At 47.0% G+C, this 27500-nt stretch overlaps 1 protein-coding gene across 1 annotated transcript in view; it reads right to left on the bottom strand.

Moving 5' to 3' along the window:
• Positions 1 to 26998, bottom strand: part of LOC311120647 (threonine aspartase 1-like) — a gene marked incomplete at both ends in the record, with an annotated part of 76106 nt that extends 49108 nt beyond the window's left edge. Inside the window, 4 exon segments of the mRNA XM_084195230.1 lie at positions 17533 to 17642; positions 26541 to 26565; positions 26567 to 26621; positions 26914 to 26998. Coding sequence (XP_084051356.1) covers positions 17533 to 17642; positions 26541 to 26565; positions 26567 to 26621; positions 26914 to 26998 — 275 coding nt within the window.
• Positions 26999 to 27500: the final 502 nt, after the last annotated feature.

Genomic DNA, 27500 nt, shown 5'->3' with positions numbered 1-27500 from the left:
GGTTGATGGAGGAAGAGACTGGTAGAGGTGGATGGCATGATGGGAGGAAGAGACTGGTAGAGGTGGATGGCATGATGGGAGGAAGAGGCTGGTAGAGGTGGATGGCATGATGGGAGGAAGAGGCTGGTAGAGGTCTGCGTCGGTGGATGGCATGATGGGAGGAAGAGGCTGGTAGAGGTGGATGGCATGATGGGAGGAAGAGGCTGGTAGAGGTCTGCGTCGGTGGATGGCATGATGGGAGGAAGAGGCTGGTAGAGGTCTGCGTCGGTGGATGGCATGATGGGAGGAAGAGGCTGGTAGAGGTCTGCGTCGGTGGATGGCATGATGGGAGGAAGAGGCTGGTAGAGGTCTGCGTCGGTGGATGGCATGATGGGAGGAAGAGGCTGGTAGAGGTCTGCGTCGGTGGATGGCATGATGGGAGGAAGAGGCTGGTAGAGGTCTGCGTCGGTGGATGGCATGATGGGAGGAAGAGGCTGGTAGAGGTGGATGGCATGATGGGAGGAAGAGGCTGGTAGAGGTGGATGGCATGATGGGAGGAAGAGGCTGGTAGAGGTCTTCGTCGGTGGATGGCATGATGGGAGGAAGAGGCTGGTAGAGGTGGATGGCATGATGGGAGGAAGAGGCTGGTAGAGGTGGATGGCATGATGGGAGGAAGAGGCTGGTAGAGGTCTGCGTCGGTGGATGGCATGGTGGGAGGAAGAGGCTGGTAGAGGTCTGCGTCGGTGGATGGCATGATGGGAGGAAGAGGCTGGTAGAGGTCTGCGTGATGAATCGCTCTTCCACAGACTAGAGACATTATGATACATGATCTGACTGAGTTCCTCTTTCTTTCTTTCTTTCTTTCTTTTTCTTTCTTTCTTTCCATGAACTGTCTGAACATCTCTTCTCCAGTGAACCTGTGTTTAAAGACAACATTCTCTTTAGACTCCTTGAGCCTTCAGACTCCAGCTTTTCCAAAACAAACCCTGTCTAGAAACACATTGTATTAAACCAGCAGTATCCAGGGACTCCTCACTAATAGCCAGCAGTCTCCAGGGACTCTTCACTAATAGCCAGCAGTCTCCAGGGACTCCTCACTAATAGCCAGCAGTCTCCAGGGACTCCTCACTAATAGCCAGCAGTCTCCAGGGACTCCTCACTAATAGCCAGCAGTATCCAGGGACTCCTCACTAATAGCCAGCAGTCTCCAGGGACTCCACACTAATAGCCAGCAGTCTCCAGGGACTCCTCACTAATAGCCAGCAGTCTCCAGGGACTCCTCACTAATAGCCAGCAGTCTCCAGGGACTCCTCACTAATAGCCAGCAGTCTCCAGGGACTCTTCACTAATAGCCAGCAGTCTCCAGGGACTCCTCACTAATAGCCAGCAGTCTCCAGGGACTCCTCACTAATAGCCAGCAGTCTCCAGGGACTCTTCACTAATAGCCAGCAGTCTCCAGGGACTCCTCACTAATAGCCAGCAGTATCCAGGGACTCCTCACTAATAGCCAGCAGTCTCCAGGGACTCCTCACTAATAGCCAGCAGTCTCCAGGGACTCCTCACTAATAGCCAGCAGTATCCAGGGTCTCCTCACTAATAGCCAGCAGTCTCCAGGGACTCTTCACTAATAGCCAGCAGTCTCCAGGGACTCCTCACTAATAGCCAGCAGTCTCCAGGGACTCCTCACTAATAGCCAGCAGTCTCCAGGGACTCCTCACTAATAGCCAGCAGTCTCCTGGGTCTCCACACTAATAGCCAGCAGTCTCCAGGGACTCCTCACTAATAGCCAGCAGTCTCCTGGGTCTCCTCACTAATAGCCAGCAGTCTCCAGGGACTCCACACTAATAGCCAGCAGTCTCCAGGGACTCCTCACTAATAGCCAGCAGTCTCCAGGGACTCCTCACTAATAGCCAGCAGTCTCCAGGGACTCCTCACTAATAGCCAGCAGTCTCCAGGGACTCTTCACTAATAGCCAGCAGTCTCCAGGGACTCCTCACTAATAGCCAGCAGTCTCCAGGGACTCTTCACTAATAGCCAGCAGTCTCCAGGGACTCCTCACTAATAGCCAGCAGTCTCCAGGGACTCCTCACTAATAGCCAGCAGTCTCCAGGGACTCCTCACTAATAGCCAGCAGTCTCCAGGGACTCCTCACTAATAGCCAGCAGTCTCCAGGGACTCCTCACTAATAGCCAGCAGTCTCCAGGGACTCCACACTAATAGCCAGCAGTCTCCAGGGACTCCACACTAATAGCCAGCAGTCTCCAGGGACTCCTCACTAATAGCCAGCAGTCTCCAGGGACTCCTCACTAATAGCCAGCAGTCTCCAGGGACTCCTCACTAATAGCCAGCAGTCTCCAGGGACTCCTCACTAATAGCCAGCAGTCTCCAGGGACTCCTCACTAATAGCCAGCAGTCTCCAGGGACTCCTCACTAATAGCCAGCAGTCTCCAGGGACTCCTCACTAATAGCCAGCAGTCTCCAGGGACTCCACACTAATAGCCAGCAGTCTCCAGGGACTCCACACTAATAGCCAGCAGTCTCCAGGGACTCTTCACTAATAGCCAGCAGTCTCCAGGGACTCTTCACTAATAGCCAGCAGTATCCAGGGACTCCTCACTAATAGCCAGCAGTCTCCAGGGACTCCTCACTAATAGCCAGCAGTCTCCAGTGACTCTTCACTAATAGCCAGCAGTATCCTGGGTCTCCTCACTAATAGCCAGCAGTCTCCAGGGACTCCTCACTAATAGCCAGCAGTCTCCAGGGACTCCTCACTAATAGCCAGCAGTATCCAGGGACTCTTCACTAATAGCCAGCAGTCTCCAGGGACTCCTCACTAATAGCCAGCAGTCTCCAGGGACTCCTCACTAATAGCCAGCAGTCTCCAGGGACTCCTCACTAATAGCCAGCAGTCTCCAGGGACTCCTCACTAATAGCCAGCAGTCTCCAGGGACTCCTCACTAATAGCCAGCAGTCTCCAGGGACTCCTCACTAATAGCCAGCAGTCTCCAGGGACTCCTCACTAATAGCCAGCAGTCTCCAGGGACTCCTCACTAATAGCCAGCAGTCTCCAGGGACTCCACACTAATAGCCAGCAGTCTCCAGGGACTCCTCACTAATAGCCAGCAGTCTCCAGGGACTCTTCACTAATAGCCAGCAGTCTCCAGGGACTCTTCACTAATAGCCAGCAGTATCCAGGGACTCCTCACTAATAGCCAGCAGTCTCCAGGGACTCCTCACTAATAGCCAGCAGTCTCCAGTGACTCTTCACTAATAGCCAGCAGTCTCCAGGGACTCCTCACTAATAGCCAGCAGTCTCCAGGGACTCCTCACTAATAGCCAGCAGTCTCCAGGGACTCCTCACTAATAGCCAGCAGTCTCCAGGGACTCCTCACTAATAGCCAGCAGTCTCCAGGGACTCCTCACTAATAGCCAGCAGTCTCCAGGGACTCCACACTAATAGCCAGCAGTCTCCAGGGACTCCTCACACTAATAGCCAGCAGTCTCCAGGGACTCCTCACTAATAGCCAGCAGTCTCCAGGGACTCCTCACTAATAGCCAGCAGTCTCCAGGGACTCCTCACTAATAGCCAGCAGTCTCCAGGGACTCCTCACTAATAGCCAGCAGTCTCCAGGGACTCCTCACTAATAGCCAGCAGTCTCCAGGGACTCCTCACTAATAGCCAGCAGTCTCCAGGGACTCCTCACTAATAGCCAGCAGTCTCCAGGGACTCCTCACTAATAGCCAGCAGTCTCCAGGGACTCCTCACTAATAGCCAGCAGTCTCCAGGGTCTCCACACTAATAGCCAGCAGTCTCCAGGGACTCCACACTAATAGCCAGCAGTCTCCAGGGACTGCTCACTAATAGCCAGCAGTCTCCAGGGACTCCTCACTAATAGCCAACAGTCTCCAGGGACTCCTCACTAATAGCCAGCAGTCTCCAGGGACTCCTCACTAATAGCCAGCAGTCTCCAGGGACTCTTCACTAATAGCCAGCAGTCTCCAGGGACTCCACACTAATAGCCAGCAGTCTCCAGGGACTCCTCACACTAATAGCCAGCAGTCTCCAGGGACTCCTCACTAATAGCCAGCAGTCTCCAGGGACTCCTCACTAATAGCCAGCAGTCTCCAGGGACTCCTCACTAATAGCCAGCAGTCTCCAGGGACTCCTCACTAATAGCCAGCAGTCTCCAGGGACTCCTCACTAATAGCCAGCAGTCTCCAGGGACTCCTCACTAATAGCCAGCAGTCTCCAGGGACTCCTCACTAATAGCCAGCAGTCTCCAGGGACTCCTCACTAATAGCCAGCAGTCTCCAGGGTCTCCACACTAATAGCCAGCAGTCTCCAGGGACTCCACACTAATAGCCAGCAGTCTCCAGGGACTGCTCACTAATAGCCAGCAGTCTCCAGGGACTCCTCACTAATAGCCAACAGTCTCCAGGGACTCCTCACTAATAGCCAGCAGTCTCCAGGGACTCCTCACTAATAGCCAGCAGTCTCCAGGGACTCCTCACTAATAGCCAGCAGTCTCCAGGGACTCCTCACTAATAGCCAGCAGTCTCCAGGGACTCCTCACTAATAGCCAGCAGTCTCCAGGGACTCCTCACTAATAGCCAGCAGTCTCCAGGGACTCCTCACTAATAGCCAGCAGTCTCCAGGGACTCCTCACTAATAGCCAGCAAATCATAGTCTCACATCAGACTGAACATGTATCAGGCAAAGACAGATCCTTTTCTAATTATATATGGATATCAGTATTCACGCTGTTGACATTAGGGATTTTAGTCAAACCCTTCTTGAACGTCAGACCCCTTCAAATTAGTGGATTTGGCTATTTCAGCCACACCCGTTGCTGACAGGTGTATTAAAATCGAGCACACAGCCGTGCAATCTCCATAGACAAACATCGGCAGTAAGTGGCTTTACTGAAGAGCTCAGTGACTTTCAACGTGGCACCGTCATAGGATGCCACCTTTCCAACAAGTCAGTTGGTCAAATGTCTGCCCTGCTAGAGCTGCCCCGGTCAACTGTAAGTGCTGTTATTGTGAATGGAAAACATCTAGGAGCAACAACGGCTCAGCCCTGAAGTGGTAGGCCACACAAGCTCACAGAGCGGGACCACCGAGTGCTGAAGAGCGTAGCGTGTAAGAAATCATCTGTCTTCGGTTGCAACACTCACTACCGAGTTCCAAACTGCCTCTGGAAGCAACGAGATCTTGCATGGAGCCCCAGGCCGAGGGAGATTGACAGTACTTTTGTGTTTCTTCCATTTGCGAATAATCGAACCAACTGTTGTCACCTTCTCACCAAGCTGCTTGGCGATGGTCTTGTAGCCCCTTCCAGCCTTGTGTAGGTCTACAATCTTGTCCCTGACATCCTTGGAGAGCTCTTTGGTCTTGGCCATGCTGGAGAGTTTGGAATCTGATTGATTGATTGCTTCTGTGGACAGGTGTCTTTTATACAGGTAACAAACTGAGATTAGGAGCACTCCCTTTAAGAGTGTGCTCCTAATCTCAGCTCGTTACCTGTATAAAAGACACCTGGGAGCCAGACATCTTTCTGATTGAGAGGGGGTCAAATACTTATTTCCCTCATTCAAATGCAAATCAATTTATAAAAAATTTTGACATGCGTTGTTCTGGATTTTGTTGTTGTTGTTATTCTGTCTCTCACTGTTCAAATAAACCTACCATTAAAATTATAGACTGATCATGTCTTTGTCAGTGGGAAAACGTACAAAATCAGCAGGGGATCAAATACTTTTTTCCCCTCACTGTAGGTGTTGGTTAAATTGTGATTTTAATGAATGGAGCGGCAGTTTTTTTTCTGTGAGTGCAGAGTGATAGGAAAGCAATTTCCAACAGCTCAACTTTACTCACATACTCTGGTCCACATACACTACATAACCAAAAGTATGTAAAAAATCTATTAAAGTAAAATTACAAATATTATGTGCAATTCAATTTCTAGAAGTTCCACTCTTCTCTGTCCGTAATCCACATGGTTACGGAACAGGTGCTTCTGTCTCAATCAGATGTTGTTGTTGTTGTTTTTGTTATTGTTTTTTTTAAATCAGAGAGAAATTAAATGGGAACATTGTTATGGCTTGGCAGAGATATAAAAAAACATTTATGTATGAAAATCAGAACCAGACCAGCTGCAATCAACATTTTGCATGAAATCAACACGATTCTCGGATACTTTTTGTACTCAATGCACTCTCTCTCTCTCTCTCTCTCTCTCAAAAACACCACATGATTCTGATACAGCTCATATTCACAGCACTAGACTCCTCAAATGGAAGCTGTTTTGAATTGGTCTGCTATAAAGTTGAACAAGTTCAAAGTAAAAAAAAAAAAGGATATGATTGCGAAAATAAAATAAATAATACAATAAAAAAACCTACAAAACGTTAAACGTTAATGTTAAGTACGGACTCAAAGTGGAAATATTGACTCAACTGACATTGTTTTAATACTTCTACAACAACAATAACAGTACGGCCCAGCCACCAACTGATAGTGTTTCTCCTCATCTCACTAATGGTTGATCAACTAGGCCTCAAATCCTGCCAGGTGAAAGCAGACCACCAAGACTTCTGTGGCCAGAGAAGTGGACTACATATGAATCATCCGGTAACATTTAGGCTATAATATCACTGGTGGAGGAAAACCCAGGGGAGGAGCCTAGGAAAGCAAATCAAACACCTCCACTAGCCAACTGAAACATTAACCCTAATACAGTTGGCATTGTTCTCTTTGTTTAATGAATCATCTCTTCTTCAAATGGTTCAGGATAAATCAAACTTAAGTTTATGATTAATCCAAATGAACTGGGTAAACAATGACATAGGTATGTGGGAAAACTACAAGTGAACTGCTTGGGGCGGCAGGACAGCGGAGTCACTCACCACCTTCCGGAGACATTTGAAAGCCCACCTCTTTAAGGAATACCTGGGATAGGATAAAGTAATCCTTCTACCCCCACCCCCCCTTTACGCCAACCCACCCCCACCCCCAAAAAAACAAACATTAAAAAAAACAAAAAAAACATTGTAAAGTGGTTGTCCCACTGGCTATAAGGTGAATGCACCTATTTGTAAGTCGCTCTGGATAAGAGCGTCTGCTAAATGACGTAAATGTAAATGTAAATGTAAATGTAGCTTAGTGGTTAAGAGCGTTGTGCCAGTAACCGAAAGGTCGCTGGTTCTAATCCCCGAGCCGACTAGGTGAAAAATCTGCCGATGTGCCCTTGAGCAAGGCACTTAACCCTAATTGCTCCTGTAAGTTACAAGCCTGTTCAACCTCTCTTTCGTAACGTCTGAGATCCCCAGAGATTGGAAAGCTGCTGCGGTCATCCCCCTCTTCAAAGGGGGTGACACTCTAGATCCAAACTGTTACAGACCTATATCTATCCTGCCCTGCCTTTCGAAAGTATTTGAAAGCCAAGTTAACAAACAGATCACCGACCATTTCGAATCCCACCGTACCTTCTCCGCTATGCAATCCGGTTTCCGAGCTGGTCATGGGTGCACTTCAGCCACACTCAAGGTCCTAAACGATATTTAAAACGCGATCGATAAAAGACAGTACTGTGCAGCCGTCTTCATCAACCTGGCCAAGGCTTTCGACTCTGTCAACCACCGCATTCTTATTGGCAGACTAAATAGCCTTGGTTTCTCAAATGACTGCCTCGCCTGGTTCACCAACTACTTCTCAGATAGAGTTCAATGTGTCAAATCGGAGGGCCTGTTGTCTGGACCTATGGCAGTCTCTATGGGGGTGCCACAGGGTTCAATTCTTGGGCCGACTCTTTTCTCCATGTATATCAATGATGTCGCTCTTGCTGCTGGTGACTCTCAGATCCACCTCTACGCAGACGACACCATTTTGTATACATCTGGCCCTTCATTGGACACTGTGTTAACAAACCTCCAAACGAGCTTCAATGCCATACAACAATCCTTCAGTAACCTCCAACTGCTCTTAAACACTAGTAAAACTAAATGCATGCTCTTCAATCGAACGCTGCTGGCACCCGCCCACCTGACTAGAATCACCACTCTCGACGGGTCTGACCTAGAGTATGTGGACAACTACAAATACCTAGGTGTCTGGTTAGACTGTAAACTCTCCTTCCATACTCACATTAAGAATCTCCAATCCAAAGTTAAATCTAGAATCAGCTTCCTATTTCGCAAACAAAGCCTCCTTCACTCATGCTGCCAAACATGCCCTCGTAAAACTGACTATCCTACTGATCCCTTGACTTCGGCGATGTCATTTACAAAATAGCCTCCAACACTCTACTCAGCAAATTGGATGTAGTCTATCACAGTGCCATCCGTTTTGTCACCAAAGCCCCATGTACTACCCACCATTGTGACCTGTACGCTCTCGTTGGCTGGCCCTCACTACATGTTCGTCGTCAAACCCACTGGCTCCAGGCCATCTATAAATCACTGCTAGGCAAATCCCCGCCTTATCTTAGCTCATTGGTCACCATAGCAGCACCCACCCGTAGTCTGCGCTCCAGCAGGTATACAGTGGGGGAAAAAAGTATTTAGTCAGCCACCAATTGTGCAAGTTCTCCCACTTAAAAAGATGAGAGAGGCCTGTAATTTTCATCATAGGTACACGTCAACTATGACAGACAAATTGAGGGAAAAAAATCAAGAAAATCACATTGTAGGATTTTTTATGAATTTATTTGCAAATTATGGTGGAAAATAAGTATTTGGTCACCTACAAACAAGCACGATTTCTGGCTCTCACAGACCTGTAACTTCTTCTTTAAGAGGCTCCTCTGTCCTCCACTCGTCACCTGTATTAATGGCACCTGTTTGAACTTGTTATCAGTATAAAAGACACCTGTCCACAACCTCAAACAGTCACACTCCAAACTCCACTATGGCCAAGACCAAAGAGCTGTCAAAGGACACCAGAAACAAAATTGTAGACCTGCACCAGGCTGGGAAGACTGAATCTGCAATAGGTAAGCAGCTTGGTTTAAAGAAATCAACTGTGGGAGCAATTATTAGGAAATGGAAGACATACAAGACCACTGATAATCTCCCTCGATCTGGGGCTCCACGCAAGATCTCACCCCGTGGGGTCAAAATGATCACAAGAACGGTGAGCAAAAATCCCAGAACCACACGGGGGGACCTAGTGAATGACCTGCAGAGAGCTGGGACCAAAGTAACAAAGCCTACCATCAGTAACACACTACGCCGCCAGGGACCCAAATCCTGCAGTGCCAGACGTGTCCCCCTGCTTAAGCCAGTACATGTCCAGGCCCGTCTGAAGTTTGCTAGAGTGCATTTGGATGATCCAGAAGATGATTGGGAGAATGTCATATGGTCAGATGAAACCAAAATAGAACTTTTTGGTAAAAACTAAACTCGTCATGTTTGGAGGACAAAGAATGCTGAGTTGCATCCAAAGAACACCATACCTACTGTGAAGCATGGGGGTGGAAACATCATGCTTTGGGGCTGTTTTTCTGCAAAGGGACCAGGACGACTGATCCGTGTAAAGGAAAGAATGAATGGGGCCATGTATCGTGAGATTTTGAGTGAAAACCTCCTTCCATCAGCAAGGGCATTGAAGATGAAACGTGGCTGGGTCTTTCAGCATGACAATGATCCCAAACACACCGCCCGGGCAATGAAGGAGTGGCTTCGTAAGAAGCCTTTCAAGGTCCTGGAGTGGCCTAGCCAGTCTCCAGATCTCAACCCCATAGAAAATCTTTGGAGGGAGTTGAAAGTCCATGTTGCCCAGCGACAGCCCCAAAACATCACTCCTCTAGAGGAGATCTGCATGGAGGAATGGGCCAAAATACCAGCAACAGTGTGTGAAAACCTTGTGAAGACTTACAGAAAACGTTTGACCTGTGTCATTGCCAACAAAGGGTATATAACAAAGTATTGAGAAACTTTTGTTATTGACCAAATACTTATTTTCCACCATAATTTGCAAATAAATTCATTAAAAATCCTACAATGTGATTTTCTGGAAATTCTTTTCTCATTTTGTCTGTCATAGTTGACGTGTACCTATGATGAAAATTACAGGCCTCTCTCATCTTTTTAAGTGGGAGAACTTGCACAATTGGTGGCTGACTAAATACTTTTTTTCCCCACTGTATCTCACTGGTCATCCCCAAAGCCAACACCTCCTTTGGCCGCCATTCCTTCCAGTTCTCTGCTGCCAATGACTGGAACGAATTGCAAAAATCTCTGAAGCTGGAGACTCTTATCTCCCTCACTAACTATAAGCATCAGTTGTCAGAGCAGCTTACCGATCACTGCACCTGTACACAGCCCATCTGAAATTAGCCCGCCCAACTACCTCATCCCCATATTGTTATTTATTTTGCTCTTTTGCACCCTGATGTTTCCCTCCTCCACCTCCACCTCCACCTCTTCATCCCCATCCTCCTCTCCTCTCCTCTCCTCTCCTCTCCTCTCCTCTCCTCTCCTCTCCTCTCCTCTCCTTTCCTCATCCATCCACCTGACAGGTGTGGCACAGGTGTGGCACACTGATTGCAGTCTGCCACCCAGACAGCTGGCGTCGGGTAAGTTTGGCTTTATACATAGCTTGGGCTTTGTCGAGTAAGGCTTAAACTATGTATTTAGATTGTAGTTAGGTATTATAGGTAGGCATCGTGGGCTGTATATTATTAGGTATTATAGGTAGGCATCGTGGGCTGTTGTGGGTAGTTGTTGTGTAGTTATTGTAGGTTACTTTTGTATTCGGCGGTGCGGCGGTGCCGGGTGTAGCACGAAGCTAGCTAGCTAACTCACCTCCTGGACTAGCTGGCGAGTAGCTATTAGCAACGGTAGCAACTAAATACAATATCCTTTTAGCCAGCTACATTCGTTCGCAGCGACGCCGTTTTTCAAACAAAGTCAACACAGCAGCCATTGCTAGCTAGCCAACACTACAAGCTAGCGGTACTGTAGTAGCTAAATACAATATCTTTGTGCTAGCTAGCCAACGTTTAATTATTGCTGCGTTATGAAAGAACTAGACACGGACACAAATTATCTGTTTAGTGTGTTAACACACTATTGGTAGTTTGTTGTAACCAAGTATTGGTGCTAAACTGTGTGTTATTGGATGCTAGCATGCTAGTTAGCTATGGCGTCATAGTTAGCTAGCTGAATAAAGTAAGTTCAGTCTATTCCTTGAAACATTGAACCGCTGTAGTTTACAACAATTCTGATTTCTAAAGTGGAAGTTGGGAGAGTTTTTGTTCGGGTGGTTCAGTGAAACAATTATAGTTTCTGAGGTGGAAGTTTTGGTGAGGGAGGCCCTGCTCTCTCTTCTTCCAGATGTTTAGTTCATTTCATTCCGATCTCCTCTGCATTATTGTAGCCATTTGCTACAGCCTGTCAACTATGCCTCTGCCTATCCCTGTTCTCTCCTCTCTGCACAGGCTACACAAACGCCTCACACCGCGTGGCTGCTGCCTCTCTAACCTGGTGGTCCCTGCACGCACCCCACACCTGGAGTTCCAGGTCTCAGGCAGCCTCTGGAACTGCCGTTCTGCTGCCAACAAAGCTGACTTCATCCCAGCCTATGCTAACCTCCAGTCCCTCGACTTCCTGGCGCTGACGGAAACATGGATTACCACTGAAAACACTGCTACTCCTACTGCTCTCTCCTCGTCTGACCATGTGTTCTCGCATACCCCGAGAGCATCTGGTCAGAGGGGTGGTGGCACAGGAATCCTCATCTCTCCCAAGTGGTCATTCTCAATTTTTCCCCTAACCCATCTGTCTATCTCCTCATTTGAATTCCACGCTGTCACAGTCACTAGCCCATTTAAGCTTAATATCCTTGTCATCTATCGCCCTCCAGGTTCCCTTGGAGAGTTCATCAATGAGCTTGACGCCTTGATAAGTTCCTTTCCTGAGGATGGCTCACCCTTCACAGTTTTGGGGGATTTCAACCTCCCTTCGTCTACATTTGACTCATTTCTCTCTGCCTCCTTCTTTCCACTCCTCTCCTCTTTTGACCTCACCCTCTCACCGTCCCCCCCTACTCACAAGGCAGGCAATACGCTTGACTTCATCTTTACTAGATGTTGCTCTTCTACTAATCTCACTGCAACTCCCCTCCATGTCTCCGACCACTACTTTGTATCCTTTTCTCTCTCGCTCTCCTCCAACACTACACACTCTGCCCCTACACAGATGGTAACGCGCCGCCGCAACCTTCGCTCTCTCTCTCCCACTACTCTCTCCTCTTCCATCCTATCATCTCTTCCCTCTGCTCAATCCTTCTCCCTCCAATCTCCTGATTCTGCCTCCTCAACCCTCCTCTCCTCCCTTTCTGCATCCTTTGACTCCCTGTGTCCCCTATCCTCCCGGCCGGCTCGGTCCTCCCCTCCAGCTCCGTGGCTTGATGACTCATTGCGAGCTCACAGAACAGAGCTCCGGGCAGCTGAGCGGAAATGGAAGAAAACTAAACTCCCTGCCGACCTGGCATCTTTTCACTCCCTCCTCTCTACATTTTCTTCATCTGTTTCTGCTGCTAAGGCCACTTTCTACCACTCTAAATTCCAAGCATCTGCCTCTAACCCTAGGAAGCTCTTTGCCACATTCTCCTCACTGCTGAATCCTCCCCCCCACCCCCCCCCTCCTCCCTCTCTGTGGATGACTTCGTAAACCACTTTGAAAAGAAGGTTGACGACATCCGATCCTCCTTTGTTAAGTCTAATGACACTGCTGGTCCTGCTCACACTGCCCTACCCTATGCTTTGACTTCTTTCTCCCCTCTCTCTCCAGATAAAATCTTGCGACTAGTGACTGCAGGCCGCCCAACAACCTGCCCGCTTGACCCCATCCCCTCCTCTCTTCTCCAGACCATCTCCGGTGACCTTCTCCCCTACCTCACCTCGCTGATCAACTCATCCTTGACCGCTGGCTATGTCCCTTCCGTCTTCAAGAGAGCGAGAGTTGCACCCCTTCTCAAAAAACCAACACTCGATCCCACTGATGTCAACAACTACAGACCAGTATCCCTTCTTTCTTTTCTTTCCAAAACTATTGAGCATGCCGTCTTTAGCCAACTCTCTTGCTATCTCTCTCAGAATGACCTTCTTGATCCAAACCAGTCAGGTTTCAGGACTGGTCATTCAACTGAGACTGCTCTTCTCTGTGTCACGGAGGCTCTCCGCACTGCTAAAGCTAACTCTCTCTCCTCTGCTCTTGTCCTTCTAGACCTGTCTGCTGCCTTTGATACTGTGAACCATCAGATCCTCCTCTCCACCCTCTCCGAGCTGGGCATCTCCGGCGCGGCTCACTCCTGGATTGCGTCCTACCTGACCGGTCGCTCCTACCAAGTGGCGTGGCGAGAAGCTGTCTCCGCACCACGTGCTCTCACCACTGGTGTCCCCCAGGGCTCAGTTCTAGGCCCTCTCCTTTTCTCCCTATACACCAAGTCACTTGGCTCTGTCATATCCTCACATGGCCTCTCCTATCATTGCTACGCTGACGATACACAACTAATCTTCTCCTTTCCCCCTTCTGATAACCAGGTGGCGAATCGCATCTCTGCATGTCTGGCAGACATATCAGTATGGATGACGGATCACCACCTCAAGCTGAACCCTGGCAAGACGGAGCTGCTCTTCCTCCCGGGGAAGGACTGCCCGTTCCATGATCTCGCCATCACGGTTGACAACTCCGTTGTGTCCTCCTCCCAGAGTGCGAAGAGCCTTGGCGTGACCCTGGACAACACCCTGTCGTTCTCCGCTAACATCAAGGCGGTGACCCGATCCTGCAGGTTCATGCTCTACAACATTCGGAGAGTACGACCCTGCCTTACACAGGAAGCGGCACAGGTCCTAATCCAGGCACTTGTCATCTCCCGTCTGGATTACTGCAACTCGCTGTTGGCTGGGCTCCCTGCCTGTGCCATTAAACCCCTACAACTCATCCAGAATGCCGCAGCCCGTCTGGTGTTCAACCTTCCCAAGTTCTCTCACGTCACCCACCTCCTCCGCACACTCCACTGGCTTCCAGTTGAAGCTCGCATCCGTTACAAGACCATGGTGCTTGCCTATGGAGCAGTGAGGGGAACGGCACCTCCGTACCTTCAGGCTCTGATCAGTCCCTACACCCAAACGAGGGCATTGCGTTCATCCACCTCTGGCCTGCTGGCTCCCCTTCCTCTGCGGAAGCATAGTTCCCGCTCAGCCCAGTCAAAACTGTTCGCTGCTCTGGCACCCCAATGGTGGAACAAGCTCCCTCACGACGCCAGGACAGCGGAGTCACTCACCACCTTCCGGAGACATTTGAAACCCCACCTCTTTAAGGAATAACTTAGCGTCTGCTAAATGGCATATTATTATTATTATTATTATTATTATTATTGTACTGGGGACAATAAAAGGCCACTCTAAAATGTGCAGTTTTGTCAGACAACACAATGCCACAGATGTCTCAAGCTTTGAGGGAGCGTGCACTTGGCATGCTGACTGCAGGAATATCCAACAGAGCTGTTGCCAGAGAATTGAATGTTAATTTATCGACCAATTTGGAAACCACGCCAGCCCGGGACCTCCACATCCGGCTTCTTCACACGCGGGATCGTCTGAGGGGGGTTGGGGGGATGCTGAGGAGTATTTCTGTCTATAATAAAGCCCTTTTGTGGGTAAAAACTCATTCTGATTGGCTGGGCCTGGCTCCCCAGTGGGTGGGCCTGGCTCCCCAGTGGGTGGGCCTATGCCCTCCCAAGCCCACCCATGGCTGCGCCCCTGCCCAGTCATGTGAAATCCATAGATTAGGGCCTAATACATTTATTTCAATTGACTGATTTCCTTATATGAACTGTAACTCAGTAAAATCTTTGAAATTGTTGCATGTTGCATTTATCTTTTTGTTCAGTATAGCAGAAAGTGTGTGTGTGTGTGTGTGTGTGTGTGTGTGCTTAGCAGTCTTATGGCTTGAGGGTAGAAGCTGTTCAGAGTCCTGTTGGTTCCAGACTTGGCACTCCGGTACCGCTTGCCGTGCGGTAGCAGAGAGAACAGTCTATGACTAGGGTGGCTGGAGACTTTGACAATTTCTCTGGCCTTCCTCTGACACCGCCTGGTATAGAGGTCCTGGATGGCAGGAAGCTTGGCCCCAGTGATGTACTGGGCCGTACGCACTACCCTCTGTAGCGCCTTACGGACGGATGCCGAGCAGTTGCCATACCAGGCAGTGATGCAACCAGTCAGGATGCTCTCGATGGTGCAGCTGTAGAACTTTGAGGATCTGACGGCCCATTCCAAATCAGCCTCCTGAGGAGGAAGAGGCGTTGTCGTGCCTTCTTCACATTGGTGTATGTGGACCATGTTAATTCCTTAGTGATGTGGACACCGAGGAACTTGAAGCTCTCTACCTGCCCCACTACAGCCCCGTCGATGTGGATGGGGGTGTGCTCGGCCCTTAGTTTCCTGTAGTCCACACTCCTTTGTCTTGCTGACGTTGAGGGAGAGGTTGTTGTCCTGGCACCACACTGCCAGGTCACTGACCTCCTCCCTATAGGCTGTCTCATCGTTGTCGGTATTCAGGCCTACCACTGTTGTGTCGTCAGCAAACGTAATGGATGGTGTTGGAGTCGTGCCTGGCCATGCAGTCATGGGTGAACAGTGAGTACAGGAGGGGACTGAGCACGCACCCCTGAGGGGCCCCCGTGTTGAGGATCAGTGTGGCGGATGTGTTGTTACCTACCCTTACCACCTGGGGGCGGCCCGTCAGGAAGTACAGGATCCAGTTGCAGAGGGAGGTGTTTAGTCCCAGGGTCCTTAGCTTAGTGATGAGCTTTGAGGGCACTATGGTGTTGAATGCTGAGCTGTAGTCAATTAACAACATTCTCACGTAGGTGTTCCTCTTGTCCAGGTGGGAAAGGGCAGTGTGGAGTGCAATAGAGATTGCATCATCTGTGGATCTGTTGGGGCGGTATGCAAATTGGAGTGGGTCCAGGGTGTCTGGGATAATGGTGTTGATGTGAGCCATGACCATCCTCTCAAAGCATTTCATGGCTACAGATGTGAGGGCTACGTGTCGGTAGTCATATAGACAGGTTACCTTGCTGTTCTTGAGCACAGGGACTGAGTGTCAGAGGAGCATGGAGAAGCAGAAGTGGCACTATTAAGAGCTGTCTGTTTGAATAACTGCCTTAATTTTGCCGGAACCCAGGAAGAGTAGCTGCTGCCTTGACAGGAACTAATGGGGATCCATAATAAACCCCAGGAAGAGTAGCTGCTGCCTTGGCAGGAACTAATGGGGATCCATAATAAACCCCAGGAAGAGTAGCTGCTGCCTTGGCATGAACTAATGGGGATCCATAATAAACCCCAGGAAGAGTAGCTGCTGCCTTGGCAGGAACTAATGGGGATCCATAATAAACCCCAGGAAGAGTAGCTGCTGCCTTGGCAGGAACTAATGGGGATCCATAATAAACCCCAGGAAGAGTAGCTGCTGCCTTGGCAGGAACTAATGGGGATCCATAATAAACCCCAGGAAGAGTAGCTGCTGCCTTGGCAGGAACTAATGGGGATCCATAATAAACCCCAGGAAGAGTAGCTGCTGCCTTGGCAGGAACTAATGGGGATCCATAATAAACCCCAGGAAGAGTAGCTGCTGCCTTGGCAGGAACTAATGGGGATCCATAATAAACCCCAGGAAGAGTAGCTGCTGCCTTGACAGGAACTGATGGGGATCCATAATAAATACAAATGGAGGAGCAGAAGTGGCACTATTAAGAGAGAAAATACTTATGCATACAGCTATCAGGCCATCCCTCGTTGCGTGTCTGAGAACATGTCTGTCAGCTAAACGGATCGCAATCATTCTGTCATTTTAAACACCTTCTATGTTAAGTTGTCTTATTGCAAGCATTCAGTGTGTGTGTGTGTGTGCGTGTGCGTTCTTGCCTGTGTGTGCGCCTAAGTAACTACGAGTGTGTGTGATGTCTTTGATTGTGAGTAATTGAGGTGTCCACACCCCCCATATCGCCAAGTCATCATTATACTGTGGTTTCCTCCCATCGGCATCAGACAGATTACAGGACGGTCTGTGTGTCTGTCTAGTTTCCTCCCATAGTCATCTGGCAACCCCTTGGATTACAGGAGGACACACTACTGGATTTAGGACTGGTTAAATGTGTGGAGTGGAGGATATCGCTGAGGGTGTGGAGTGAAGGTTGGGGGGTAAGGAAAAGCTTGATGCATGTTTCTTTAATGAAACAGTCAGCATCTCTCTGACCACACTTCACTAATTACTTACTCCCTTTTCAGATTATTTTTAGTCATGCCGAGCCAGTTTACAGTAATATTATGGTACAAGTAAAATACCAAGGACTGGTTTCCCGGACACAGATTAAGCCCAGACTAAAATAACTCAAAATTATCCATTGAAAGTGACTAGGTTTTATCTGTGTCCGGGGAAACAGACCTGAAATGCTCCCCACATTCTCTTGTCAGAAGAGACAGGTGACGTGGTTGATGACTCTGACCAGGTGCTGAAGTGAGCAGGTGTGTAGGAGGGAGTCACTCACGTTTTCACTTGATTGTCGTCTCTTCTTGGTGCGATGATTAAACCCTGTCTCCACCTTCTCTGCCAGCTCCATCTTGTGCTTGTTCCTCTTGTAGGCTGATAGACTGAACTCTACACAACACAGAACACATAGCTCATATACCGTAGAGAGAAGGCAACACAGAACACATAGCTCATATACCGTAGAGAGATGGCTACACAGAACACATAGCTCATATACCGTAGAGAGATGGCTACACAGAACACATAGCTCATATACCGTAGAGAGATGGCTACACAGAACACATAGCTCATATACCGTAGAGAGATGTGTACAGTTGATGTCGGAAGTTTACATACACTTAGGTTGGAGTCATTAAAACTCGTTTTTCAACCACTCCACAAATTTCTTCTTAACAAACTATCGTTTTGGCAAGTCGGTTAGGACATCTACTTTGTGCATGACACAAGTAATTTTTCCAACAATTGTTTACAGACAGATTATTTCACTTATAATTCACTGTATCACAATTCCAGTGGGTCAGAAGTTTACATACACTAAGTTGACTGTGCTGTTAAACAGCTTGGAAGATTCCAGAAAATGATGTCATGGCTTTAGAAGCTTCTGATAGGCTAATTGGCATCATTTGAGTCAATTGGAGGTGTACCTGTGGATGTATTTCAAGGCCTACCTTCAAACTCAGTGCCTCTTTGCTTGATATCATGGAAAGATCAAAAGAAATCAGCCAAGACCTCAACAACAACAAAAAATTGTAGACAAGTCTGGTTCATCCTTGGGAGCAATTTCCAAACGCCTGAAGGTACCACGTTCATCTGTACAAAAATAGTACGCAAGTATAAACACCATGGGACCATGCAGCCATCATACCACTCAGGAAGGAGAGGCGTTCTGTCTCCTAGAGATGAACGTACTTTGGTGCGAAAAGTGCAAATCAATCCCAGAACAACAGCAAAGGACCTTGTGAAGATGCTGGAGGAAGCAGGTACAAAAGTATCTATACCCACAGCAAAACGAGTCCTATATCGACATAACCTGAAAGGCCGCTCAGCAAGGAAGAAGCCACTGCTCCAAAACCGCCATAAAAAAGCCAGACTACGGTTTGCAACTGCACATGGGGACAAAGATCGTACTTTTTGGAGAAATGTCCTCTGGTCTGATGAAACAAAAATAGAACTGTTTGGCCATCATGACCATCATTATTTTGGGAGGAAAAAGGGGGTATGCTTGCAAGCCGAAGAACACCATCCCAACCGTGAAGCACTGGGGTGGCAGCATCATGCTGTGGGGGTGCTTTGCTGCAGGAGGGTCTGGTGCACTTCACAAAATAGATGGCATCATGAGGAAGGAAAATTATGTGGATATATTGAAGGAACATCTCAAGACATCAGTCAGGAAGTTAAAGCTTGGTCGCAAATGGGTCTTCCAAATGGACAATGACCGCAAGCATACTTCCATAGTTGTGGCAAAATGGCTTAAGGACAACAAAGACAAGGTATTGGAGTGGCCATCAAAGCCCTGACCTCAATCCTGTAGAACATTTGTGGGCAGAACTGAAAAGGCATGTGCGAGCAAGGAGGCCTACAAACCTGACTCAGTTACACAAGCTCTGTAAGGAGGAATGGGCCAAAATTCACCCAACTTATTGTGGGAAGCTTGTGGAAGGGAACCCGAAACGTTTGACCCAAGTTAAACAATTTAAAGGCAATGCTACCAAAATACTAATTGAGTGTATGTAAACTTCTGACCCACTGGGAATGTGATGAAATAAATAAAAGCTGAAATAAATCATTCTCTCTTCTATTATTCTGACATTTCACATTCTTAAAATAAAGTGGTGATCCTAACTGACATAAGACAGGGAATTGTTACTAGGATTAAATGTCAAGAATTGTGAAAAACAGAGTTTAAATGTATTTGGCTAAGGTGTATGTAAACTTCTGACTTCAAATCTATCTCATATACCGTAGAGAGAAGGCTACACAGAACACATAGCTCATATACCGTAGAGAGATGGCTACACAGAACACATAGCTCATATACCGTAGAGAGATGGCTACACAGAACATATAGCTCATATACCGTAGAGAGATGGCTACACAGAACACATAGCTCATATACCGTAGAGAGATGGCTACACAGAACACATAGCTCATATACCGTAGAGAGAAGGCTACACAGAACACATAGCTCATATACCGTAGAGAGATGGCTACACAGAACACATAGCTCATATACCGTAGAGAGATGGCTACACAGAACACATAGCTCATATACCGTAGAGAGATGGCTACACAGAACACATAGCTCATATACCGTAGAGAGATGGCTACACAGAACACATAGCTCATATACCGTAGAGAGATGGCTACACAGAACACATAGCTCATATACCGTAGAGAGAAGGCTACACAGAACACATAGCTCATATACCGTAGAGAGATGGCTACACAGAACACATAGCTCATATACCGTAGAGAGATGGCTACACAGAACACATAGCTCATATACCGTAGAGAGAAGGCTACACAGAACACATAGCTCACATACCGTAGAGAGATGGCTACACAGAACACATAGCTCATATACCGTAGAGAGATGGCTACACAGAACACATAGCTCATATACCGTAGAGAGATGGCTACACAGAACACATAGCTCATATACCGTAGAGAGATGGCTACACAGAACACATAGCTCATATACCGTAGAGAGATGGCTACACAGAACACATAGCTCATATACCGTAGAGAGATGGCTACACAGAACACATAGCTCATATACCGTAGAGAGATGGCTACACAGAACATATAGCTCATATACCGTAGAGAGATGGCTACACAGAACACATAGCTCATATACCGTAGAGAGAAGGCAAGATAAGATAGATGAGTTATTTTATGTGCCAGGGTGATTAGTTGAAGGTGGTCATGTCAGGGGAGGTCTGCAGACCCCAAACTACATATTCCCCCCAGTGGCAAGGGTTATATTCCTAATATAATATCCTGAACAAAAATATTTACGCAACATCCAATAATTTCAAAGATTTTGCTGAATTTGGAAACCCCCCCCCCGACGATCCCGCAGGTGAACAAGCCGGATGTGGAGGTCCTGGGCTGCCGTGGTTTCCAAATTGGTAGAGGCCGGTTGGACGTACTGCCAAATTCTCTAAAACAATGTTGGAGGTGGCTTATGGTAGAGAAATTAATATTAAATTATCTGGCAACAGCTCTGGTGGACATTCCTGCAGTCAGCATGCAGAATTACCCTTTATGTCCCAGTCTGCTGCCACAGAATGACCCTTTATGTCCCAGTCTGCTGCCACAGAATGACCCTTTATGTCCCAGTCTGCTGCCACAGAATGACCCTTTATGTCCCAGTCTGCTGCCACAGAATGACCCTTTATGTCCCAGTCTGCTGCCACAGAATGACCCTTTATGTCCCAGTCTGCTGCCACAGAATGACCCTTTATGTCCCAGTCTGCTGCCACAGAATGACCCTTTATGTCCCAGTCTGCTGCCACAGAATGACCCTTTATGTCCCAGTCTGCTGCCACAGAATGACCCTTTATGTCCCAGTCTGCTGCCAAAGAATGACCCTTTATGTCCCAGTCTGCTGCCACAGAATGACCCTTTATGTCCCAGTCTGCTGCCACAGAATGACCCTTTATGTCCCAGTCTGCTGCCACAGAATTACCCTTTATGTCCCAGTCTGCTGCCACAGAATGACCCTTTATGTCCCAGTCTGCTGCCACAGAATGACCCTTTATGTCCCAGTCTGCTGCCACAGAATTACCCTTTATGTCCCAGTCTGCTGCCACAGAATTACCCTTTGGAGACAAAGAAAATTCCTCGCTCTAATCAAGACATTATTAATCAAATGGGCTGTGAGGCAGGCAGAGACATATACAGCCTACACACAGTATCCAGACTCCCAGTGAAAATGATAAGTATGTTACTCAATCCTTATTAAGGTTTAATGACTTCCAGAAAACAAACCAAAAACTAATTGAGACCCCCTATCAAATAAGCTATTAGACCGTTTTGTTCTGCTCATGTCGAATCTTCTAATCAAAGAGTAGCTGGGAAATCAAATCTGTGCAATTAAGACATTTAGACAATTAAATGGAATGCAATCAGGCTTAGTAAAACTAACATGGAGCCAATGACTGAACCGGGGGGGGGGGGGGGGGGGGGGGGGGAGAGAGAGATGGAGGGGGAAAGAGAGTGAGATCAAAAGAGAGAGAGAGAGAGAGAGGGTGGGGGAAAGAGAGTGAGAGAGACAGAGAGAGAGGGAACGAGAGAGAGAGAGAGAGAGAGGGAACGAGAGAGAGAGAGAGGGAACGAGAGAGAGAGAGAGGGAACGAGAGAGAGAGAGAGAACGAGAGAGAGAGAGAGAGAGAGAGAGAGAGAGAGAGAGAGAGAGAGAGAGAACGAGAGAACGAGAGAGAGAGAGGGAGAGAGAAATAGAGTGAGGGGGGGAAGAGAGGAGCGAGGGAGGGAGGGAGTGAGAGAGTACCACTACCAGATGTGTGGGGGGAAAGAGAGACAGATAGAGAGAGAAAGAGGGGAGAGAGAGATGGAGGGGAAAGAGAGTGAGAGCAAAAGAGAGAGAGAGAGAGAGGGTGGGGGAAAGAGAGTGAGAGAGAGAGAGAGAGAGAGAGAGAGAGAGGGAACGAGAGAGAGAGAACGAGAGAGAGAGAACGAGAGAGAGAGAGAACGAGAGAGAGAGAGAGAGAACGAGAGAGAGAGAGAACGAGAGAGAGAGAGAGAGAACGAGAGAGAGAGAGAACGAGAGAGAGAGAGAGAGAACGAGAGAGAGAGAGAGAGAGAGAACGAGAGAGAGAGAGAGAGGAGAGAGAGAGAGAGAGAGAGAGGTAGAGGGAGAGAGAGAGAGAGAGAGAGAGAGAGAGAGAGTGTTAGACCATTCTCCAGCCCCAGGACTCACACTATTTGACACAGAGGTAAAATACCTGCTATATGCTGATGACTTGGTACTTCTATCACCAACCAAAGAAGGTCTTCAACAGAACCTTAACATTCTAGAGCAATATTGCAATAATTGGGCCCTGGCAGTAAATTTCAAAAAAACTAAAATCATGATTTTCCAAAAAAAAAACAGATGTCAGAAACACAAATATAAATTCACCCTGAACAACACCATAATTGAACACACTAAAAATTACACATACCTTGGTCTGACCATATCTGCATCGGGAAACTTTAATATGGCAGTGAATGCACTCAAAGAAAAAGCCCGCAGAGCATTGTATGCAATAAAAATGAAATTATTCAAAATCAATATCCCAATTAGAATTTGGACCAAAATATTTGACAGTGTAATCCTACCAATAGCTCTTTACGGAAGTGAGGATTGGGGGCCACTCAATAAACTGGACTTTAAAATATGGGACAAACATCCAATTGAAGCCCTACATGCAGAATTCTGTCGGAAAATTCTACAAGTCCAGAGAAATACACCAACTAATGCATGTAGGGCAGAATTGGGTCGCTTTCCAGTAGTAATGAAAATACAGAAAAGATCATTACAATTTTGGCTACATCTAAATTCAAGTCCAAATTCAAGTCTGCAATTTAAAGCACTTCAAACCCAAGAGCTGAGCCCAGAAACGAGCCCTCTCAGTCAGCTGGTGTTGGACCTAACCAACCAAGCTGACACCAGCACTGCTTCAAAAGAAAGAATTCCAATGAACAAAATCATGAACCAATCAAAAGACTCATATTTACAACATTGGAAAAACAAAACAAAATCCCAAAGCCGACTAAATTGCTATCTGACCCTAAACAGAGAATATGAATTGTCTGATTATCTCTACTCTGTCAGAGGTACGAAGCAGAGACAGATCCTTACCAAGTACAGGCTGAGTGACCACCAATTGGCAATAGAAACCGGCAGACATAAAAAGACATGGCTACCCAAAGAGGAGCGTATATGTGGTCACTGCACGACAGGGGAGGTAGAAATAGAGATGCACTTTCTCCTTTACTGTGATGAATATTCCTCACAAAGAGATTCATTATTCACAGAAATGACTAGATTTATTCCAAATTGTAACTTATTAAACCCAGAGGAAAAACTAAAAATACTCATGGGCGAAGGAGCAATGGCTCCTCTTGCAGCCAAATATGTATTTGCCTGCCATAGCCTGAGGGACACTGAATAATAACATCTGCATAGTAAATAGTAACGTACTTATTATTATTGTTATTGCTATTATTGTTATTACCATTATTATTGTTGTTTATCATTCCAAATAGTAGTGGTATGGGTGGTAATGGGAATGATGGCAGTTTAATGATGGTGGTGGTGGTAGTAGTAGTAATGATGATGGTAGTAGGGGTGATGGTAATGATAGCAGTTTAATGATGGTGGTTGTAGTAGTAGTAGTAATGATGATGATGGTAGTTGTAGTACTGATATAATGGTGAAGATGACCGTTATTTAGTTATAAGTTAGTTATAGTTTCATTTTCCATATTTAGATTTGTATATTTATTACATTTATACTATTGACTGTTACCATTTTATTGTTGTTATTTATTTATTATTATTTACTACCATTTTTATTATTATTTGTTATTATTTATTATTTTATTACAATGTATATTGTATACATTGTTGCTTTGGCAATATTGACGCAATGTTTTTCATGCCAATAAAGCAGCTTGAATTGAATTGAATTGAATTGAATTGAGAGAGAGAGAGAGAGAGAGAAAGAAGGAACGAGATAGAGGGAACGAGAGAGAGAGAGGGAGAGAGAGAGAGGGAGAGAGAAATAGAGTGAGGGGGGAAGAGAGGGAGCGAGGGAGGGAGGGAGTGAGAGAGTACCACTACCAGATGTGTGGGGGGGAGGGAGGGAAAGAGAGACAGATAGAGAAAGAGGGGAGAGAGAGATGGAGGGGGAAAGAGAGTGAGAGCAAAAGAGAGAGAGAGAGAGAGAGGGTGGGGGAAAGAGAGTGAGAGAGACAGAGAGAGAGGGAACGAGAGAGAGAGAGAGAGAGAGAGAGAGAGAGAGAGAGAGAGGGAACGAGAGAGAGAGGGAACGAGAGAGAGAGAGAGAGAGAGAGAGAGAGAGAGAGAGAGAGAGAGAGAGAGAGAGAGAGAGAGAGAGAGAGAGGGAACGAGAGAGAGAGAGAGAGAGAGAGAGAGGGAACGAGAGAGAGAGAGAGAGAGAGAGAGAGGGAACGAGAGAGAGAGAGAGAGAGGGAACGAGAGAGAGAGAGAGAGAGGGAACGAGAGAGAGAGAGAGAGAGAGAGAGAGGGAACGAGAGAGAGAGAGAGAGAGAGAGAGGGAACGAGAGAGAGAGAGAGAGAGAGAGAGAGGGAACGAGAGAGAGAGAGAGAGAGAGAGGGAACGAGAGAGAGAGAGAGAGAGAGAGAGAGAGAGATAGGGGGGAGACATGGAGAGAGAAATAGAGTGAGGGGGGGAAGAGAGGAGCGAGGGAGGGGGGGAGTGAGAGAGTACCACTACCAGATGTGTAAACACTCATTATATCTCTGAATTATTAATCAATGCTTTAAAAACGGGATGGCATGAAATGCCCAGACATCAAGGCTGTCACAAATGGCACCCTATTCTCTATGTAGTGAACTACTTTGACCAGGGCAAGAATATACTCTGGCAAGAGCCCTTAAGAAAACACAGACAGAAATAGAACAAATCCAGCTGTTTCTGCTCTGTTTCAAGCACTGCAATACTGTTGTATTATTGGATAAGACCATGCCAGTCAGTATCTAGTTTATTGTCCAGAGGTTCAAGTTTATGTGTGCTTGTGTGCTCTCCAGTACAGTAACTGCATTGATCTCCACTGTGGAACAAAAAGTTTGGCCTGTTAATGTTGAAAACACATCACTCTGACATGCATCGGAGCTTTTGCGTGCAAACACCCTATAACTACAAATAACATGGAGGCACGCTTCAAACAAACTCTTGGTTGGTCTTTCAATTTATTGGGCTTTATATTGGAGAATAAAAGGAAAACTTGTTCTTGTAAGTGATTTTTTATGCCAGGTTCGACTCGCAGTTCACACTAACAAAGGTGCAGAGTAAGAGTTTATTCAGAGTTATTGGCCATTATGATATGGTCAGGTTGGTCAGGCTGGTCATAATGATATGGTCAGGTTGGTCAGGCTGGTCATTATGATATGGTCAGGTTGGTTAGGTTGGTCATTATGATATGGTCAGGCTGGTCATTATGATATGGTCAGGTTGGTCATAATGATATGGTCAGGCTGGTCATTATGATATGGTCAGGCTGGTCATTATGATATGGTCAGGCTGGTCATAATGATATGGTCAGGTTGGTCATTATGATATGGTCAGGCTGGTCATTATGATATGGTCAGGCTGGTCATAATGATATGGTCAGGTTGGTCATTATGATATGGTCAGGTTGGTTAGGTTGGTCATTATGATATGGTCAGGCTGGTCATTATGATATGGTCAGGATGGTTAGGTTGGTCATTATGATATGGTCAGGCTGGTCATTATGATATGGTCAGGTTGGTCATTATGATATGGTCAGGCTGGTCATTATGATATGGTCAGGTTGGTCATAATGATATGGTCAGGCTGGTCATTATGATATGGTCAGGCTGGTCATTATGATATGGTCAGGCTGGTCATAATGATATGGTCAGGTTGGTCATTATGATATGGTCAGGCTGGTCATTATGATATGGTCAGGCTGGTCATAATGATATGGTCAGGTTGGTCATTATGATATGGTCAGGTTGGTTAGGTTGGTCATTATGATATGGTCAGGCTGGTCATTATGATATGGTCAAGATGGTTAGGTTGGTCATTATGATATGGTCAGGCTGGTCATTATGATATGGTCAGGTTGGTCATTATGATATGGTCAGGCTGGTCATTATGATATGGTCAGGCTGGTCATTATGATATGGTCAGGTTCACTCAAAAGGTTTGAGTGAACCTGACCCCCCTCCCCCCCAGCTAGAAAACATGATTGATGATTGATAGATACTCACTGGTAGCCATCTTCTCTGAGGGACAGGGAGGGTATCCCATGGCTCACAGCCCAGTCATGTGCTCCTCGACCCACTAGAAAGCTAACGGGGAAAAGGACAATAGCGATGCGATCAGCGGAGGAAAGTCTTCACAGAGATCACACAGTTAAATCACACATCTATCTCTTGCCCCCATGGATATTTTTTTCCCCCAGTCAGTTCAGATATCCTTTTCACCATGATTCCCTTGTGAATTAGTGTGTTGCTGCTATTCAAGTAATTGCTACAGTAATAGTTATCAGAGTCTCTGGGTAACAATCAGTTCTGCAAAGTCAATCTGTGAAAGGTAAGACCAGATAATAGACAAGATAGTGTTTTAAAAAGAGATGTTTACCAGGGAGGTATTCGTCCGGCTGACAGCTTCCCTTTCTGGGCTTCACTCAGTAACCTGTTGGCCACCAGCACTGGGTTGTTAATACCTGCACGGGAAACAGAAAGGTAGTGAATTAGGGGGCTACGTAGGTCCCTGGCTCCAAATGACATGGGTCACACGGATCCTTCTAGGACATGTTCTTTCCCCAAAGTGCTGTGGACAGGATGGCATAGACGTGTTCAGCTCAGCTGAAATCAGCAGGAAGCAGTTAAATGCTTGAATGGAGCACCCATCACAGCAGCTAATGATGAGATTGACTAGTCCATGTTTCTTAATCCTGGTTCTGGGGACATTTCTGTCCTAGTCCTAGTCCCATCATATGTGCCATTCAGCCAACCAGCGCGCGAGGACTGCAGCATTTTGTGCTATTCAGCCAACCAGCACGCGAGGACTGCAGCATTTCCTTCGAGGCAGAGCGCGCTCGGAAAGAGGAGGAAGTCGAAAAATATAGGACACCGAATTAATAAATACGTTAGAATATGAGGAATATGTCAATGAGATTTACGGTCTAACAAGGGACAGTGGTTGGTCTCACAACTACCTAAAAA

This window comes from Coregonus lavaretus (assembly GCF_964263955.1).
Source record: "Coregonus lavaretus genome assembly, contig: HAP1_SCAFFOLD_2286, whole genome shotgun sequence".
Lineage (NCBI taxonomy): Eukaryota > Metazoa > Chordata > Actinopteri > Salmoniformes > Salmonidae > Coregonus > Coregonus lavaretus.
The sequence above is the reverse complement of the archived record's forward strand: the minus strand, read 5'-3'. Positions and strand labels throughout refer to the sequence as shown.